Genomic DNA, 22748 nt, shown 5'->3' with positions numbered 1-22748 from the left:
TAATAATAAATAGTCTCGCTAAAATTAGGAAACGCCAACAGTGTCTGTTGATAATATAAAGTTAAACAACTTCCTGCTAAAATATGAATGTAAGAGTCATAAATTAGTGAGTAATTAAGATATAAAAAATATACAGGGGAGACTTTTGAACGTAAGGGCCTTTTGAACTCCTAACACACGCTGCACAAGAGTTTGTTGTGGACCTCTTCCCGTCTTTAGTGAAGCAGAGGGAACAACGTGCGAAGGGTAGAGGAAAACGTGGTCAAATTAATGGCAAGAGAAAACCAACTGGTTTATCCCCGTTTATGAACTTCGCGCATGTAAATACGTGGACGCATCGATTCTGTCTATTGAGCGGGGTTGAAAACGAATCGGCGCCAACTATAAAAGAAAAGCAGCTATTACTAGAAAGCGGCATGGGTGAAAAAAAGATAACTTTCAAACGTAAGGACGGCGACTACGATTACCTTGTATCAGTTATTGAAAAAGAATTTCCCAAACTTAAGGACGGTAGAGGATTTACTCTATGGCGGTGTGGTGGCAGGAATTCTAAAGATTTGGTGCAAATTTACCTTCCAAATGAAGGTTACACTGTCAAGTATCTCAAAGAAGAGTCCGTTCTTGGATCGGCCGTATGTTATATAAAGCCTTTACAGAGAGATCTACCTTTCGACACTTGCAAAGACAAGACCTCTGAAGTCAAGGTGAGTGCAACATGTAGTTATCATTGTGTCTTGGGGTTGACCATTTGAAATTATAGGAGATGGCGGGAAGATTTGTTGAAAAAAGGTTACACCCATAATGCCTAGAATCTACTCACTATACTATACACTGCTCTAATGATGCATAGAATGTATGGTGTTCAACTCACTATACACTGCTCTAATGATGCATAGAATGTATGGTGTTCAACTCACTATACACTGCTCTAATGATGCATAGAATGTATGGTGTTCAACTCACTATACACTGCTCTAATGATGCATAGAATGTATGGTGTTCAACTCACTATACACTGCTCTAATGATGCATAGAATGTATGGTGTTCCACTCACTATACACTGCTCTAATGATGCATAGAATGTATGGTGTTCCACTCACTATACACTGCTCTAATGATGCATAGAATGTATGGTGTTCCACTCACTATACACTGCTCTAATGATGCATAGAATGTATGGTGTTCAACTCACTATACACTGCTCTAATGATGCATAGAATGTATGGTGTTCTACTCACTATACACTGCTCTAATAATGCATAGAATGTATGGTGTTCAACTCACTATACACTGCTCTAATGATGCATAGAATGTATGGTGTTCCACTCACTATACACTGCTCTAATGATGCATAGAATGTATGGTGTTCAACTCACTATACACTGCTCTAATGATGCATAGAATGTATGGTGTTCAACTCACTATACACTGCTCTAATGATGCATAGAATGTATGGTGTTCACCTCACTATACACTGCTCTTATGATGCATAGAATGTATGGTGTTCAACTCACTATACACTGCTCTAATGATGCATAGAATGTATGGTGTTCAACTCACTGTACACTGCTCTAATGATGCATAGAATGTATGGTGTTCTACTCACTATACACTGCTCTAATGATGCATAGAATGTATGGTGTTCACCTCACTATACACTGCTCTTATGATGCATAGAATGTATGGTGTTCAACTCACTATACACTGCTCTAATGATGCATAGAATGTATGGTATTCAACTCACTATACACTGCTCTAATGATGCATAGAATGTATAGTGTTCAACTCACTATACACTGCTCTAATAATGCATAGAATGTATGCAGTGTTCCACTCACTATACACTGCTCTAATGATGCATAGAATGTATGGTGTTCTACTCACTATACACTGCTCTAATGATGCATAGAATGTATGGTGTTCTACTCACTATACACTGCTCTAATAATGCATAGAATGTATGCAGTGTTCCACTCACTATACACTGCTCTAATGATGCATAGAATGTATGGTGTTCTACTCACTATACACTGCTCTAATGATGCATAGAATGTATGGTGTTCAACTCACTATACACTGCTCTAATAATGCATAGAATGTATGCAGTGTTCCACTCACTATACACTGCTCTAATGATGCATAGAATGTATGGTGTTCCACTCACTATACACTGCTCTAATAATGCATAGAATGTATGCAGTGTTCCACTCACTATACACTGCTCTAATGATGCATAGAATGTATGGTGTTCTACTCACTATACACTGCTCTAATAATGCATAGAATGTATGCAGTGTTCCACTCACTATACACTGCTCTAATGATGCATAGAATGTATGGTGTTCCACTCACTATACACTGCTCTAATGATGCATAGAATGTATGGTGTTCAACTCACTATACACTGCTCTAATGATGCATAGAATGTATGGTGTTCAACTCACTATACACTGCTCTAATGATGCATAGAATGTATGGTGTTCAACTCACTATACACTGCTCTAATGATGCATAGAATGTATGGTGTTCTACTCACTATACACTGCTCTAATGATGCATAGAATGTATGGTGTTCCACTCACTATACACTGCTCTAATGATGCATAGAATGTATGGTGTTCCACTCACTATACACTGCTCTAATGATGCATAGAATGTATGGTGTTCAACTCACTATACACTGCTCTAATAATGCATAGAATGTATGGTGTTCAACTCACTATACACTGCTCTAATGATGCATAGAATGTATGGTGTTCAACTCACTATACACTGCTCTAATGATGCATAGAATGTATGGTGTTCAACTCACTATACACTGCTCTAATGATGCATAGAATGTATGGTGTTCTACTCACTATACACTGCTCTAATAATGCATAGAATGTATGGTGTTCAACTCACTATACACTGCTCTAATGATGCATAGAATGTATGCAGTGTTCCACTCACTATACACTGCTCTAATGATGCATAGAATGTATGGTGTTCTACTCACTATACACTGCTCTAATGATGCATAGAATGTATGGTGTTCACCTCACTATACACTGCTCTTATGATGCATAGAATGTATGGTGTTCAACTCACTATACACTGCTCTAATGATGCATAGAATGTATGGTGTTCAACTCACTATACACTGCTCTAATGATGCATAGAATGTATGGTGTTCAACTCACTATACACTGCTCTAATGATGCATAGAATGTATGGTGTTCTACTCACTATACACTGCTCTAATGATGCATAGAATGTACGGTGTTCACCTCACTATACACTGCTCTTATGATGCATAGAATGTATGGTGTTCAACTCACTATACACTGCTCTAATAATGCATAGAATGTATGCAGTGTTCCACTCACTATACACTGCTCTAATGATGCATAGAATGTATGGTGTTCTACTCACTATACACTGCTCTAATGATGCATAGAATGTATGGTGTTCTACTCACTATACACTGCTCTAATAATGCATGGAATGTATGCAGTGTTCCACTCACTATACACTGCTCTAATGATGCATAGAATGTATGGTGTTCTACTCACTATACACTGCTCTAATGATGCATAGAATGTATGGTGTTCAACTCACTATACACTGCTCTAATAATGCATAGAATGTATGCAGTGTTCCACTCACTATACACTGCTCTAATGATGCATAGAATGTATGGTGTTCTATTCACTATACACTGCTCTAATAATGCATAGAATGTATGCAGTGTTCCACTCACTATACACTACTCTAATGATGCATAGAATGTATGGTGTTCCACTCACTATACACTGCTCTAATGATGCATAGAATGTATGGTGTTCAACTCACTATACACTGCTCTAATGATGCATAGAATGTATGGTGTTCAACTCACTATACACTGCTCTAATGATGCATAGAATGTATGGTGTTCAACTCGCTATACACTGCTCTAATGATGCATAGAATGTATGGTGTTCTACTCACTATACACTGCTCTAATGATGCATAGAATGTATGGTGTTCAACTCACTATACACTGCTCTAATGATGCATAGAATGTATGGTGTTCCACTCACTATACACTGCTCTAATGATGCATAGAATGTATGGTGTTCTACTCACTATACACTGCTCTAATGATGCATAGAATGTATGGTGTTCAACTCACTATACACTGCTCTAATGATGCATAGAATGTATGCAGTGTTCCACTCACTATACACTGCTCTAATGATGCATAGAATGTATGGTGTTCAACTCACTATACACTGCTCTAATGATGCATAGAATGTATGGTGTTCTACTCACTATACACTGCTCTAATGATGCATAGAATGTATGGTGTTCAACTCACTATACACTTCTCTAATGATGCATAGAATGTATGGTGTTCCACTCACTATACACTGCTCTAATGATGCATAGAATGTATGGTGTTCAACTCACTATATACTGCTCTAATAATGCATAGAATGTATGGTGTTCCACTCACTATACACTGCTCTAATGATGCATAGAATGTATGGTGTTCAACTCACTATACACTGCTCTAATGATGCATAGAATGTATGGTGTTCCACTCACTATACACTGCTCTAATGATGCATAGAATGTATGGTGTTCTACTCACTATACACTGCTCTAATGATGCATAAAATGTATGGTGTTCAACTCACTATACACTGCTCTAATGATGCATAGAATGTATGCAGTGTTTCACTCACTATACACTGCTCTAATGATGCATAGAATGTATGGTGTTCCACTCACTATACACTGCTCTAATGATGCATAGAATGTATGGTGTTCAACTCACTATACACTGCTCTAATGATGCATAGAATGTATGGTGTTCAACTCACTATACACTGCTCTAATGATGCATAGAATGTATGGTGTTCAACTCACTATACACTGCTCTAATGATGCATATAATGTATGGTGTTCAACTCACTATACACTGCTCTAATGATGCATAGAATGTATGGTGTTCTACTCACTATACACTGCTCTAATGATGCATAGAATGTATGGTGTTCCACTCACTATACACTGCTCTAATGATGCATAGAATGTATGCAGTGTTCCACTCACTATACACTGCTCTAATGATGCATAGAATGTATGGTGTTCAACTCACTATACACTGCTCTAATGATGCATAGAATGTATGCAGTGTTCCACTCACTATACACTGCTCTAATGATGCATAGAATGTATGGTGTTCAACTCACTATACACTGCTCTAATGATGCATAGAATGTATGGTGTTCTACTCACTATACACTGCTCTAATGATGCATAGAATGTATGGTGTTCACCTCACTATACACTGCTCTTATGATGCATAGAATGTATGGTGTTCAACTCACTATACACTGCTCTAATGATGCATAGAATGTATGGTGTTCAACTCACTATACACTGCTCTAATAATGCATAGAATGTATGCAGTGTTCCACTCACTATACACTGTTCTAATGATGCATAGAATGTATGGTGTTCTACTCACTATACACTGCTCTAATGATGCATAGAATGTATGGTGTTCTACTCACTATACACTGCTCTAATAATGCATAGAATGTATGCAGTGTTCCACTCACTATACACTGCTCTAATGATGCATAGAATGTATGGTGTTCCACTCACTATACACTGCTCTAATGATGCATAGAATGTATGGTGTTCCACTCACTATACACTGCTCTAATGATGCATAGAATGTATGGTGTTCAACTCACTATACACTGCTCTAATGATGCATAGAATGTATGGTGTTCTACTCACTATACACTGCTCTAATGATGCATAGAATGTATGGTGTTCAACTCACTATACACTGCTCTAATGATGCATAGAATGTATGGTGTTCAACTCACTATACACTGCTCTAATGATGCATAGAATGTATGGTGTTCTACTCACTATACACTGCTCTAATGATGCATAGAATGTATGGTGTTCAACTCACTATACACTGCTCTAATGATGCATAGAATGTATGGTGTTCCACTCACTATACACTGCTCTAATGATGTATAGAATGTATGCAGTGTTCCACTCACTATACACTGCTCTAATGATGCATAGAATGTATGGTGTTCAACTCACTATACACTGCTCTAATGATGCATAGAATGTATGCAGTGTTCCACTCACTATACACTGCTCTAATGATGCATAGAATGTATGGTGTTCAACTCACTATACACTGCTCTAATGATGCATAGAATGTATGGTGTTCTACTCACTATACACTGCTCTAATGATGCATAGAATGTATGGTGTTCACCTCACTATACACTGCTCTTATGATGCATAGAATGTATGGTGTTCAACTCACTATACACTGCTCTAATGATGCATAGAATGTATGGTGTTCTACTCACTATACACTGCTCTAATAATGCATAGAATGTATGCAGTGTTCCACTCACTATACACTGCTCTAATGATGCATAGAATGTATGGTATTCTACTCACTAGACACTGCTCTAATGATGCATAGAATGTATGGTGTTCAACTCACTTTACACTGCTCTAATAATGCATAGAATGTATGCAGTGTTCCACTCACTATACACTGCTCTAATGATGCATAGAATGTATGGTGTTCCACTCACTATACACTGCTCTAATAATGCATAGAATGTATGCAGTGTTCCACTCACTATACACTGCTCTAATGATGCATAGAATGTATGGTGTTCTACTCACTATACACTGCTCTAATAATGCATAGAATGTATGCAGTGTTCCACTCACTATACACTGCTCTAATGATGCATAGAATGTATGGTGTTCAACTCACTATACACTGCTCTAATGATGCATAGAATGTATGGTGTTCAACTCACTATACACTGCTCTAATGATGCATAGAATGTATGGTGTTCAACTCACTATACACTGCTCTAATGATGCATAGAATGTATGGTGTTCCACTCACTATACACTGCTCTAATGATGCATAGAATGTATGGTGTTCAACTCACTATACACTGCTCTAATGATGCATAGAATGTATGGTGTTCCACTCACTATACACTGCTCTAATGATGCATAGAATGTATGGTGTTCCACTCACTATACACTGCTCTAATGATGCATAGAATGTATGCAGTGTTCCACTCACTATACACTGCTCTAATGATGCATAGAATGTATGGTGTTCAACTCAATATAAACTGCTCTAATTATGCATAGAATGTATGCAGTGTTCCACATCCTTTATAAAAAAAATGTTTGTAGAATCTTCTGCATTGACTCAAAATTATGACTTGTCTGTTCTGCCACGCCCTCTATAGTCATCACCACATTTTCGTGGTGATAAATATGCTAATGAGTAGCATGACTTGTTAACCAATAAGAAAAACATCTTTTGCACAAATGCACGCCTACTTTCCTCATTTGAATGAAGTGTTCCACGTCTGTGTTCCATAATGATAACGTCACTGGATATCATGAATAATTATATGCAATGAATACGCCTCAGAATAAATAAGTCGTGGTAATTTGTGTCGAACCTTGATTTAAGACTAAGAGAGAAAAAATTATAAAATTGCCACTGCTGGGCCTGTCTGGTCATATGTCTGCATTACTACATGTCTGAGCCATGCATAGTTGCATGAGTTGTAAATAGTTACATTCAATCCAAGTTAGCTGACTAGTTTATGAAATTGGCTGAAACTGTAGTTATATTCTGTCAACAGCAATCCTCAGGAGTGAAAATAAAGTGCATTTACTGTGCACAAACTGTTGCTATGAATAGTATTCAAGATCACCATAAAATATGCAACTTAGATATTTTAAGTGACACAGATGCTGATGATGATGATGATGATGACGACGACCTCTGTGTTGTGAATACAAGTATGGCTCCTCCTACAAAAGTGTGTAAAATAAATGATGACCAGAAGGAAACAACTGAGAAGGAAGTAAGTTAATTATGTGTGTGGTGTTGTCTACCATCTGTGTTGTCAGCACAAGTCTCCTGCTATACCACAACTATGCCTAGTTGATCCTTGGCCTAACCCATTCAAACTTGGTATTGACGTTTCTCACTGTGGTTTCTGATATGCACTTCAGTTTGTTTTTGTAGTTTGATATCAAAATGAATGGTTGATTGACCGATTGATTGTATTTCATGTGACTTTAGTCTTTAGTGTCTGTAACTGTTTCCTTGGCATGCTTTGACCAAGACTTAATTGTTTACATACATTGTATTCATATTGAAAGCTAGTTGTTCAACATATCAAACCCTGCCTTACAAGTTATTAGGTACTACCAAGTTAATTAAAATTGTTTTTATTTTCTAGTTGCTTCAGTTCAACAATAAAGTTGATGCATTAATAAGTATCTTCAGTGGTAAAAAAACTAAAGAAGAAATCCTAAGGTGTATGTGTTTCTGTAATGGTGATTCCAACGAAGCATATTATATGTTGCTTGATGAAGATAAACATACCAGTAAGTACTACTTTTAATTAATGAGTCGTAGTTCTGTGTGTCTCTCCATGTGTCTGATGTAATTTATAGGACATACTTGGGCAGACACAGACATATGGCTGACATCGTAGACATGTTAATTTGTTCTGACAGACTGTTGGCCATTTCGTTCTATTTTTCAACTGTATTCCCACTTTTCTCTGAGACACTTAACTGTTTTTGTTTGAATTTTGTACAAAGGTAACAAATCATTATTAGAGTATGTATACTACAATATGCTATCAACTTTCAAGAATTCTGTATTTGTACATTGGCATATATTGACATTTATTACGGTGTGATGAAGATGACATTTTCTTATGTGTGTATATAATGACAGAAACAGGTTGTATTTAAATGATCCAATGTACATTTAATTTAGTGTTTACATGTGCTTTATATATTTACAGATACACTTCTAATACTAATAGGGCTTTTGCGATATATTTCTTCATTTTCAGGAGAGCCTCAGTCACCTGTACCTTCCAAAGACCATATGTCAACTGCTGAAACAAGTACATCTGTAGATAATGATAGCATGCCTTCTACTAGTACAGCTACAACTACTCAACTCATAAAGAATTGCAAGGATTTCACCGCATTGCAGCATGTGGTAAAATCTATGGAGATACAAGAAAAACTTTATGTTATTCGAGAAGAAATTGAGTTTGAATCTGCTAAACCACAGACCCTATATATAGAACGTGATATTTTGTTGCAAAAAAATATTGCATTCTTCAAAAAAAAATCTGACTCTTCTTCGTCCAATAAGTGTGGTGTTTGAGAATGAAGATGCAGCAGATGCCGGTGGTCCTATCAGAGAGAATTTTTCGCTTTTATTTGAAAAATTCATGGAAGCTAAATTAGATATGTTTATAACCACTGCAACTGGGTATTTACTACCAACCAACAACCAAAGAAATGTGTATGGGGGACTGTATGAAATTGTAGGTACTGCTGTAGCTGCAGCAGCCATGAATGAAGCATTATCACCTTTACCCTTGCATCCAGCTATAATTGGTAAAATATGTGGACAAGATTCAGCTTCTATTGTAGAGGATCTTCAAGTTGATGATATTGTGGATGTCAAATTGCATGGTTTCATTCTCAAGGTAAGGATGATGCTGGCATTTCAATTGATGAAGACTAGATTGTGAGTAGTGTAGCTTACAAATTAGTGTTAGCAAATATTATTCATAAATCTTTGTGCACTTAGCCTTGGATCCAGCCATTCAGTGGGCCTTCCCTGTGCACTCAAGAATGGCCTGGTTAATCACTACATGAATACGTAAACAGCACAGAATTCTGTGTCATCACTGATCGGCTATTTCCTCTAGTTCAGTACATCACCATGGGAACTCGCATGCTCGCACTGACCAAAGTCTCATGATAATAGACTGCATTTAGTCTATTGTGCACACAGAACATAATGTACGTTTTATAACTATATTGCGTATGCACAAATACAGTAATTGTAACTAAATGTACCATGAAATAACATTGTTTTCTTTCACAATTTTAGATTTTAGAATGCACTGCTCAGGACAGTCTGAATGAACTCCTTAATGATGACAGTTACCCAACTTATTATGTGGATATGTGTGGCTGGGAAAATACATGTCAGATCACAGTGAGTGATGTTTATTTGTCCCTCTTGATCTCCTTTGCTATTTAGTAAATTGGAGGCAAGAATTGTTGTGTATATGACACCATTTATATATGGTATAGCTTGGCTGCATTTCTTTGTTGAATTCTGTAGCTATGAATCAAGCTATTGCTATCTGCAATGAATATTACCATGACAAATCTAAAATTTCAACCACATTTAAATAATTAATTATGAAAACTATCATGTTTTAGAACACTGTTGACAAAGTTAATGATTGTCTATCTTTGTCAACTTTACATTTTTGACTTAAAAACTATCAGCTGTATGGTTTCATATTCACTACAGATGTATCTTGGGTGGTTCTGTTCATTTTGTGACTGGTCAAATTTTCAAAGTAAAAATGCTTAAACAAAATTTCAAAAACAGATTACGGCAATGTTTAGCACAATAGGAAAGACTTGCAATTTATAGTATGAGTAGGTAAAATACATTTCATCTGTTTAAACATTATAAAATCTGTTAACACTTTCAATACTCAATTACATGTATGTTTGAAAATAATACAGCGAAATCAATAGGTCGGGCTGTATCGCCAATCCTCAGAAACTGAAGGTAGTATGACACGGTTGGTTAATGACATTCTTGACCTATCAGGTTAAAGCGACAATAGATGTGACTGTTAATTATTTTTCTCTAACTTTTATTAGTTCTGTTCAAACGAAGTTAGAATCTGGGACTTATATTCAGTCTCTCCGCCCGCCCTGAGTCGTATTTCAAAACCCTGTTGACCTAGTCTGTTCATGGGAAATATGCACATGCAGTGGTTTACTGATTCAATACAAGATGGCTGACTGGCCATTATACATGTTAGATACATGGATATATGTCTACAACGATTCAGATCAAAAATGGCCAACTGGCAGCCATCTTGTTTTTTTGGAAATGTTGTATCATGGACTTCTGTTGTCATTTTCATTCAAATTTGTTATATACATTGTACATTTTAGATTACATGTCCATTACAATTTGCTTTACAATCTGATCAAAGATGGCCGACTGGAGACCATCTTTCTTTTTGATCATACTACAATATCTCCAAGGCTTATGGACCATGTTCATTCATATTTGGCATATACATAATACATATTAGAATACATATCCATATCAGTTTGTTTCATAATCAGATGAAAGATGGCCGTCTTGTGGCCATTCTGCTTTTTAGCTTCGCTGTCGACTTTGTCGAGCGGAGCTTATCATATGAGTGATTGTCGTCGTCCGTGTCAATGTTTTACTTTTTCGACTTCTTCTTGAAAACTGAATGTTTTGATACTTAGTGTATATGTACCTTAGGTAGACCTCTCTTAGGTTTGTTCATTTCATGATGATATATTCAATTCTCTAATTTTGATGAACATTTTTGTCATTTTTTGTAAAAAGTGATATTTTCAACTTCTTGTTAAAAACTGCAATTCCGATTGCTTTGATATTACATATATAGGTACTACATGTGGACCTCTCTCAGATTTGTTCATTTTGTAATGATATCTTTAATTCTCTAATTTTGGTAAATATTTTTGGTAAAAAGTCCGATTGCTTTGATACTATACATATTGTTCATTTTCTAATGATATCTTCAGTTCTTTAATTGAAATGTGCATTGCTAACATAGGAGCTATCTCAGCTGACAGGTTGCTTGTTGACCATTCTACTATATCTATATACATTCTACTATATCTATATACATTTCCCCTATTTTCAATGGGGACTATGTCATTAATAAAAATGGTCAAATTCACTACGTTCAATTACCCACCATAGACTCCGGTCAGTCAAAATGACTATTTTGAACTGTAGGCATTAATCAGCGATTCTGCCGGTGACGGAGAGATAGAATCCAGGTCAGGGGAAGCCCCATGACCTCAAGATTCTTTTACCCCTTACGTCACGAACCCACGTGACCGAGGCCACCTGGCAGCGCCACAGGTAGCCGTCCTCCACTCTTAATTTCTCTTAATTTCTCTCCGCCTCGAGTGGAGATGAAATCTAGCGAGCTCTGCTGGATCGCCTGCTTTTTTTTTCCTGTCCGGATTTATAGCTTGGGTTGTTGCCGCTGCTCGGCATCCGACATGGTAGCTGGTAGGATAAGTTTTCCTTGTCTTTTTTTACCCTCGTGTCGTTTTCCCCTTTGTGTGTAGTATTTTTCACAGCAAAGAAATCAAAATCCGGCGCCACTACGTAGTCACATGTTGATTTCATGGCGGCACCTTTTACAACTGTAATTCGTTTCCCTCATGCTTGTCGTCTTTTATTTTTAATGTTTTTAGCAATATATAGGTGTAATGACAGCACCAGGGCTCGCTGCCGTTTTTCTTTCCGGTCTCCTCGTGTTTGCAGTGGTTATATTCAGAATTTACCAGCATAGAAACCGCATCCGAGATACTTTGTCGTAGCTACGTGCGGGTTTCGGGGTTTTTGCGTGAAAGCGTGTTTTTTTCACTGGAGTTCTGAGGCCTGAGATTTTCTTTCAGAGCCATCAAGATCGCTGAGACTGACCGTGTCACAGCAAGGTCGCGCGTCCAGTAAACAAATCGGTTAAAGTGAGTTGCGTGTTTTTGCATGAGTGGAAAGTCCTCACGCTCGGCTACCGGTACTTCATGTACCGGGACGTCGAGTAAGAGGCCCGACGGTGGAGGTACCGATATTTTTCTCGGTCTCCCCCGCTGATCAGAGGGCATCCTCACAGTCTGTTTTTTCAGGCGGTGGTTTACCCGATTTTACCGGCTGCAGCGAGGCTGTGCCCCTGGAGGCTTTCCTCCTATGGGGCCCGTTGCGGGTCTCTTTGTGGACCCTTCCTCGCACGGCACCGGGTTTGCCTCCGAGTTGAGGGCTTTGGTCGAAGGACTGTCGGGGCAATTGCGTCCCTGGCAGGCCGGGTAGATCAGACGCAGTCGGAGCGAGCTGTCTCCACTGTGTCCCCTCGGTGGGCAAGCAGGAAGAGACACGAAAGCATGTTTGCATTCAAACACGTCTCTTCCGGGGAACCCCCGTTCCCAGTCACGGCTCTCCCACTATTTTGGGGGGTGGCCGAGGCTCAGGCTAATTGCACCGGTCCTTCTCTGGATCCGCGGGCACTGAATGCCAACGGGGTGCTGGCAGCCAAGTCTCCGATCTCGGGGCAGGGCTTTCAGGGCAGGGCACGTGTTGACCCCCCCCCCCACTTTCAGCCAGCTAGGGTTCGTCACGCGGTAACGGTACAACGGTAACAAATTTATCCTTGTGTCCGGTCCCCGCTGTGGGTTTTGACTCCTTTCTTACCGACCCACGGGCATCCCCAGAGGGAACCGACCCTGTCATGAGACGCACAGTCGAACACGCTCCCTCTCACATATTTTAAGTTAAAGGAGACGCAGTTCACTCGCGTTGGATACAGCCGGTACTCCGGGCGGTCCCTCAGAGTCTTCCATCTATATGACTTGGTGAGCCACGCTTTTGGGGTGAGGCGGAGTATCATCGATCCCAGTGATACGATGTATATACCCCCACCCTTGATCCTAAAGCGACCACCTAAGGTTGCTTCAACGCTTATGGGATCACGGGCGTCGGGATCCAAAGCAACCCCGTCGGCACATCTCTCCCCTGTCCGTCTGAGTGCGTAGTAGGGCGCAGAGCACGCAAACGGTGTTGATGGGCAGCGTTGGTCAGCCGCAGAGGATGTAATGCTTAAGGCCCCCGGGTGGGGATAACGTTAGGCAACATTTCCCACTGGACCAAACGCTACCCGGTCGGTGTGTTTCGGGATCAGACCCCATAGCGTGGGATGAGACCAAAACACCCCCAACCGGATTCCAAGGCTCCTTCCCCAGACCCCGGTACCATGAATTTGGCAAACCGGGCAAAGGGGGATAGCCGCGTTCCATGGGTGTCTTTGCCAATTGAGGACGACCCATTTAGCCCTGAGGGCAGAGTTGCTTGAGCGCATTATTATGCGTGCCCAGCACTCTGGTGACCTTGGAGGCAGAACGCACCAGCCTCCTAGACCAGGCGACATTTTTACTGGTGGGCCACCGCACATCTACGTGCGACACCCCCTAGTGTTGCCTGGCTCGCTTGGCCAGGGCCACTACTGTGCTACGAGACGCGGCCTTAGACGCACGTGTTTTCGCCGACAAGCTGAGCCGGGGTACGTCCCCACCTCAGTGACGCAGACTGGACACCCTCCACCCTCTTTGTTCAGGGAATGGTGGGTACAGTCTCGGAGCTTCGGAGTGCAATGAATCACAGGGTTCAGATCGAATCCGCTAGCCAGTTGGTTCTGCCATAGGCAAGCGGAGGGCACCCCAAGCACAGAAAACACAATGCCCTAGGGCGTTGTCCGCTAGCCAGAGTCAGCCAGGAGGCAAGCGCCTATACCCTTCCATGGGAGGGAAGGGTAGTGGCGTGCCCCCAGGGAGGTAAGATTCAGGTGGTGGCTCCTCACCCTCTCTGGGCGGACGTCTACCCGGCAGCAGGGTAAGCATGCTTGACGCTCACCTCTGCAACCGGGGGGGGGGGACAGGCACGTGTTCGGTGAGTGGCCAGGTCACAACTTAGTGACTACTTCAGGCTTTGGGGAACTCACCTCATGGGGGAAGGGAGCACCCCCCCCCCCTCGCAACTGCCGAACACATGGCCACACATCCCTGTCGTACACAGATTGCGCCGGTGTAGTCCGGTTTGGAGACGGCGGGTGACCGATGCCTGGACCTTTCCAGGTGGTGACATCCGTTTACGGCATACCGCTGAAATCTCCATTTCCCCCCGTCAGTGTCTCCCCTGTTGGGCACTGCCAGGGGACTCCCGCAAGGCGGAAGCAATCAGACAGGAAGTAGCAGTTTGCTGGGGAAAGACGCCATACACAAGGTACATCAGCCGGAACTAAGTCCAGGCTTCTACCCAAATGTGTTTGTAGTACCAAATCTACAAGTGGCAGGCGTCCAGTTTTGGACCTAGACAGACTGAATCAGTACGTGCCCCTCGATCGGTTCCACATGGAGACACCATTCAGGGTTCTTCTCTCCATCCACCGTTTTGACTGGCTAGCCCCGCTAGACTTAAGCAGGGCCTACCTGCACGTACTGATGCACCTAGCGAGTTGCCATCTCCTTCGAATCGCCCAGCTGGGCCAAGTATTCGAACTTCGGTGCCCCCCCCCCGTTCGGGTTAGGCACAGCGCCCTACGTGTTCACCAGAGGGATGAAACAGGTAGTGCTGCTGCTTCACCAGATGTCGGTACACCTCAATCCGTACCCAGACTACTGGTTACCAACAACCCGGGCAAGGGGTAATAGCCAAACGCATCAGGCTAACACAGGATTTACTTCACCAGTTGGGCTTGTTAGTAAATCGACAAGTCCCACCTCGAGCCAACGCGCAGTTGGTGTCCCTGGGCATGGAGTTTTGACACAGAGGTAAGCTTGGCTTAGCTATTTCAAGCATATTGCTTAGCGCTAAGCAGCCTAGCCGAATGCCTAGTCAGCGTTCCCTCGGTGTCCCTCCGTGAACTAATGCGGATCATCGGAATGATGACCTCGGTTCGAAGGGTCGTTCCCCAGACCGCACTATGCAGCCGCCCGGTATAACGCTTGTTATAACGCCGAGCTCTCCTATGGGAACTAGATAGGCGGGTTTCGATCTCAGACCAAGTGAAGGAAGCCCTGCCCTGGTGGTCGTCACTGACCAACCTCGGGCAGAGGGGCCCCCTTGGACCCGCTCGCCGCAGGTATGACTCTGGTAACAAATGCCTCCCCCCAGGGTTGGGGAGCGCATCTATTGGACGAACAAGTCCAAGGATATGGCTCCCGCATAGTTTTGGGACCACCATATCAACCGGCTCGAACTGTGAGCAGTGTACTTAGCACTACCACGCTTTCTACCCGTAGTTCGAGACCACAGAGTCCTGCTCCGCACAGACAACGCAGCGATGGTCTCCTTCAAGAAGGAGGGGGGGGCGCATTCCCCATCGTTGTCAGTCCTAGCGGAGCAAAATCCTCCTTTGGTGCCTGGAATACAATGTGGAGCTAACCGCACACCACCTTCCAGGGGTGAGGAACAGTCTGGCGACGCCCTTTCAGGGCGACTCCGTCTCCAGAACACGGAGTGGCTGATACCCCAGTGGGTAGCCTCCAGGCTGTTTCGGCTGTGGACGGTCCAAGATTAGACCGTTTGCCGCACCCCGGAACACCAAGCTCCCGACGTACGTAACACTCCTGCTGACTCCAGGAGCCTGGGCCAGGGTCGCTTTGCTACCCCGCGGATCCACTTAGTTGTGTACGCTTTTCCTCCCTTCCCGCTAGTCCACCGGGCACCGGAGAAGACTTCGACAGGTGCACACCTGCATATTATCATTGGTCGCACCCAATTGGCCAAACAGGGCCTAGTTTCCACTTCTGTCGGAAACTATAGTCGAAACACCAGCAGTGCTTCCGGACTTACCGGACATGCCGTCCCAACCAGACGGCGCACTACCACGAGCCCAGCGGGTATCACTTACCCGCATAGAGGCTCTCATTAGACCCGCACATACGAAAGCTTTATCTGAGCGGGCTGCCAACGTCCTGGCCAGGGCGAACTGGGATTCCACCAATGCAGCCTACATTTCTAGGCTGCGAGCATACACTGGTTAGTGTAGCGGAAGGGAGATTGATCGATACCATCCCTCTATTGGCCAGGTAGCAGGCTCCTTCGTCCACCTGTTTGACGAAGTGGGTTTGTCCTACGCAGCGATCGTTGGCTACAGGTCGGCCTTGTGCCCCACCATTCAAACGTACGGGAACAAGACTAACCGATTGTCCTACTATTAGGAGACTATTTACTGCTTTCCAGACGCTGAGACCCCATGCAAGGGAACTGCCCAACTGGGACTTGTCGGCTGTGTTGTCCGCTCTAAGCAGACCGCCTTTTGAGCCTCTCCAATCAGCACCACTCAATTTTTTGATGTGGAAAATAGTCTTCCTACTGGCCCTCGCCTCAGGTAGGCGCCGGTCAAAGCTAGGCGCGCACTATCCTTTGCGGACGGTTGTGCCGCTTTTATGGGCGATCAAGTTGTACTAAGACACGAATCGGGTTCTCGCCAAGAACCAAATCTCAGGACACGATCCTCAACCGATCGTCATCCCCCGGCTGGCAAATATTGTCAGTCCGGAAGATCAGGAGGAATTGCTTCTCTGCCCGGTCCGAGCGCTGAGTTGGTACGAGAACCGTACCAGGTTTTCTAGACGGGGAACCAAACACATGTTTTTGTGTTACGGCCCTGACAAGCGGGATAAGCCGGTTTCCCCGACTTCCATCCCCAGGTGGATTACTGCGACTGTACTGGAGGTCTATAATACACTATCCTCCTCAACACAGACCTTGCAGAGACACCAAGTACAAGAACATGAGGTTCGTGCGATTGCTAACTCACTAGCGCTAGCGTCAGGTGCCCCCCTCAAACACATTCTGAGGGCAGGCTTCTGGAGAACGCAGAATGTCTTCATCAACTACTACCTAGGAGACACCCAATCTATTGAGCAGGGTCTCTTCAGGTTAGGCCCCGTCGTAGCGGGTCAGGCCTTGTTTGCTGACCCAGCCCGAACGACTGCAGGGGCCTCTGCGCATAGGCGATAAGTCAGTCTCTGCATTTTTGCGGGCAGATTGTCTGTTCCACTAGCACTTCCTGGAAGCTCCCAGGTTTCGCTTCTGTCGACCTACGCCCTCATGCGAACTGTTTCGGTCCTACTTCAAGCTTATCACCCCCGAGTTCGGCTTGGGTCTAGCTTTCTCGGGCACACCGAACCCTGTCACCACAGCAGCATTGGCTTCTTGCTTCTGGGACAGCACAGGCAAGGTAAGACACCACCCTTCTTGGGTCTTAACTTAGGTTTTTGGGTTTGTTTTTCATCCCGGACTGGGGGAAAGTCTTTCATCATTCTCCTTTTTTTTTTTTCTGTTTGCTCGGAAAAACCCGCCACCTATCGGTGTCTGACTCTGCCTACACTTCAAAATAGTCATTTTGACTGACCGGAGTCTATGGTGGGTAATTGAACGTAGTGAATTTAGGCGAGGGTTCTCCGAACCCGCCTATTCACATAGTTCATACCCACCATAGACTCCGGGTCCCCCCCAACCTCCCCACTCTTTCCGTCGCGTTGGTCTAAGTCCTCGAGGCGGAGAGAAAGGAACCAGAGTGAAGGACGGCTACCTGTGGCGCTGCCAGGTGGCCTCGGTCACGTGGGTTCGTGACGTAAGGGGTAAAAGAATCTTGAGGTCATGGGGCTTCCCCTGACCTGGATTCTATCTCTCCGTCACCGGCAGAATCGCTGATTAATGCCTACAGTTCAAAATAGTCATTTTGACTGACCGGAGTCTATGGTGGGTATGAACTATGTGAATAGGCGGGTTCGGAGAACCCTCGCCTAAATCTCATGGATTGTGGTACAAGATGACAACTTACTCAGGCCCTGGGCGGAATCATGTCAAATACATTAACATCTTGGAAGGCTAAACCTCTCTTATACTGTCTGTCATTTTATGTGTCCCTTCCCATAAAAGTATGTGTTGTGCATTCTATGATTTCAACAATTGCAACTACTTTTGTCCATGTAATGGTATCTAAAATAATATTTTGGTGGGATTTGGTCATCTCTTATGTGATTATATTTAAACAAAAAATATTCAAAATCAAAGCTATTGCCACTTTAAAATACATCAAGGAGAGTCAACTTGTGCCTAAGCAAACATGGTGGATCTCACCTTTGTATGAAAACATTGGTTCATGATAAAACTAAGTTAAAGTTCACATATAATCCAAAGCACACCAATGAAATAACATTTTTTTTGTTTACTTTTAGATGGCAAATCGCCATGAACTAGTAGTGTATATGATGCAGCACTACCTTGTTGGACAAAGGGAAGAATCAGTTTTACTGATTAGTAAAGGATTATCACGGGAAGGATTCCTATCATGTTTCACAAAGAAATGTATGAAGTCTTTGATGCATATACACAGTGTGACATCTAAAAAGCTAAAAGAAATGCTCGTCAACCAAATCACTACACTCAAAAAGACACATACTGGAAATGATGTGTATTATCGTACAGTTGTATATTTTGATCAACTTCTGAGTGAAATAGGTAGGTAAATTATGCCTGTCTTTAACCTTTTCATCACCAGTTCCCTCTTTACATCATAAATCCACAAAATAGTCCTGTTTATAGTCTGCACTTTTCTTCAGAAGATTAGGACAAAAATAGCCAATTTGTTTTAGTAAAAACTGAAAATTGATTCAAATTTTATCTATTGGTTTCAAAATTAGGGTTCATTAGGGTATGAGAAAAAAGTGAAGAAAATTTAGGCGAGAAAGTCTGGTGGTGAAATGGTTAATACGGTTCTAATCAATGTACCAAAACAATCCAGTGGCATCCAGGCATCAAGGAGTTTTTCATACCCTAGTTCTTTAGACCCAGCTTAAACAAAATCCTATAACGAGACTTTCTATCTATGTGTCAGTTCACATCTGTATTTTTGATATGCCTGGAATGATCACTTTCAAACCACACATATACATCATACCTCTTGGGATGTACCTGGTATACGTCTTCAAGATGACTGAATGGTGGCCATTTTGTCGCCTGAAATATTTTAAAAGTATTCCTGTCATTCCAGAAGCAGATCTGTCATGTATGCATGAACTTGGTTACATGCATTGAATATAATAGTACCTTGGTGAATGCCATTTTGTTTTTAGATCAGATTTTAATGAATGCTGTTTCAGAGACATGTGTCCTGACATTTATCATGAGATGTATGTGCACTTTAGTGAAAACTATATTGCACTTAAAATAGACAAGGAGTGTGTCATGTCACGACTTGTATAGCAACTATTGTTATTCTTTTTGAGGTGGATTCTGTGCATATCTGCCCTAGTGCATGGTCAGACGTCATCATGGACTGATTTTGTGTACAACATTTCAAAGTGGCATCAACTGTTCTCAGGCATGCTTGGGTCAATTTCATTCATACTTTGTTTGAACATCATAATTGTTTTCTTATGGACAGAACCAGATTTTCAATCTTGCAGTTTTTAAAATCACTTACAATCGGGCATTTCAAAATGTCTGGATTCACATCTTGCACAAGTGCTATCTCATTTTCAAAATCACAAGTATGAAATGTTAACCAAAAGGACTGCCGTGCATAGCTTTATATCACATTGTTTTTATGCTTTTCTCAGTATTCTATGACAAATTTTGTTTAAAATTGGTACAAATGTAAGACATTGTCTTGACAACATTACCTATATCAGTTATGTTCTTGGTGAAATAGATGACAATTTATGTGATTTTTTGTTGAAAACCATGCATATTGATTATCTAATTTTTCACTAGCCAGTTTCTAACATCCCCAAAAAATCAGATTTAAATTTAACTTGTTGCATAGGTTCACTGGATTAAATGTACAATCTTCTGTGAGTATTATAAACATTATGAATAATGTGATCCAGATTCATTTGCATCTCAAACAGCAAACCAATATTAGTCGTCAAGCTTGTTTGAAAGAATAATCTTAATTTTTAAATATGCCTCCAATACACTCAGCACACAGGAGTACTTCCTAAGCTTACTTTGATTTTTTTCAGGTGACCAAGAAGCAGAAGATATAGTGAGATTTTCTACAGGAGCACTAAGTATCCTGCCTAACAGACCTGCAATTGAAGTGTTAGTGAATAAATCTGTTGTTGAAACATCACCCATTGCACAAACATGCAATTGTACATTAACACTACCTTCAACCTATACTCATTTCACAGATTTCAAGAAGAATGTAATAGAACGCATTCAAAATGCATTAAATCATTTTGGAATGCCATAGCCTCATGCAGCCACAAGTAAAATTTCCCATTAAAAACCTCTGTAACTTTATATATTGTAGTATGTTACACATTTGCAGAGATTACAGTGGGTGCTCAATTAAACTGATCACGAAAACCACCATCTCCCGATCAGTTTCCCTTGTAATGTTTTCCAATTTTCACTTTATGGTATGTTGAGAAGGAAAATCCAATTATGAATGGTAGATATGGTTGTATATTGTGAGATGTTTGGAATGGTCTCGTTCATATTCAAATTACAACCATTACTGTGGACTTGGCCTGTAAACTGATACAGATTTAAATAACGTTCCCAATGGTTTCCTGTGGGTATTTCTAAGTGGTGGACTACCTTCCTATCTTTTTCTGTTTTGTTATTTTTAAATGTTAATAACCAATATGTGAGGTTTGCCAAGACAGGTTTACAACTGTAGACAACAAATACAATTTATAGGCAATGCGTAACTAGTCATAAAAATGCAGCTCAGATTAAAAAATGATGGATAGAACCAGTTTCAAGTGTGAATTTGGATTAAAAATATAGCCTGATTGTATATTGATGGTGAATTATTAGATCCTACATTTTATTTCCAAAAGTTTGAAGAACCCCCATCAAATACAATGGAAATTTCAATAAAGCAAATAAGTGTCAAGACAAAATTACATTACACTATAGTTGGCCAACAGTTATTAGTGTTGTAAGGGCAATTGATAGTGATATTCATGATCAGTTTATATTGACATGTGCCATATAGTTACTTGAGCCTAAGAAATAAATGCCTGGCAGGTATGTTAAATCATGTTTGATATGGGTCCAATGTGACATGTACAACGCTTTTCACAAAATATGACTGTTGCATAATACAGTGAAATATATTGATGTAAAACAAATCTTAGTTGATGTGACTAAGAAAGTACATCAGGGGTTCCCTGTAGCTTTAATAAAAACAGTACAACAGAATTGATTGATACAACAAATAATGAAGAAGTTGTGTTTTGACAGTGGTATGTCAATGCGTATTGAGTAGTTTCTTTGACATTTTTGTTGAGTTTCATACAAAGCTTGAGAATTAGGTCATTAATGAGACATGATCTGATAAAGAACATTTTATAGTTCAATGTTTTTAAAGTTTCAGTGATCGAGGGGTAAAAATACATGATTGTCCAGTGGGGTAACCACTCTGAAAAACATGTCAATTTGTTTCATGATCTGATTCAAGATGGCCGAATGGCGGCCATTTTTGTGATAAAAATCAAGCATTTCTCAGCTGTTTACAGATGGATTTTGTTCAAACTTGATATATATGTTAGACATTATAGGACCTTGATGCACATCATTTTGTTTTACAATCTGATTCAAGATGGCCGACTGGCGGCCATTTTGTTCTAATGAATGTGGTTCTTGTGCCATATGTCTGACTTGCTTTCACTGATTATGTTCAAATTTTAAATATTCATTATACATCATGTCATAGATAAACAGATATATTGGTTTGACCATCCTATTCAAAATGGTCGAATGGTGGTCATTTTTGTGCTAAAAAGTCATCAAATATCAAGCATTTATGGATGGATTTCGTTCAAACTTTGTGCATACATTAGACATTACGGGTTCCTGATGCACATCATTTTATTTTTCAGATCAGATTCAAAATGGCTGTCTGGTGGCCATTTTGTTTTAATGAATGGGTTTCCAGACCCATATGTCTGACTTGTTTAGACTGATTTTGTTCAAATTTTTAATATTCATTATACATCATGTCATATACGAATATAT

At 41.2% G+C, this 22748-nt stretch overlaps 1 protein-coding gene across 1 annotated transcript in view; it reads right to left on the bottom strand.

Moving 5' to 3' along the window:
* Positions 1-8823: 8823 nt before the first annotated feature.
* The window catches only part of LOC102810357 (mesenchyme-specific cell surface glycoprotein-like), a 44220-nt gene continuing 30295 nt past the window's right edge, over positions 8824-22748 (bottom strand). Inside the window, exon 14 of the mRNA XM_085508379.1 lies at positions 8824-9096. Within this exon, the coding sequence (XP_085364505.1) occupies positions 8976-9096 (121 nt within the window). The 3' untranslated portion in view covers positions 8824-8975. The remainder of the gene's footprint in view (positions 9097-22748) is intronic.

The sequence above is a fragment of the Saccoglossus kowalevskii genome, chromosome 15, assembly GCF_978046115.1.
Source record: "Saccoglossus kowalevskii chromosome 15, keSacKowa6.1, whole genome shotgun sequence".
NCBI lineage: Eukaryota > Metazoa > Hemichordata > Enteropneusta > Harrimaniidae > Saccoglossus > Saccoglossus kowalevskii.
This window is presented reverse-complemented; position numbering and strand designations above follow the sequence as displayed.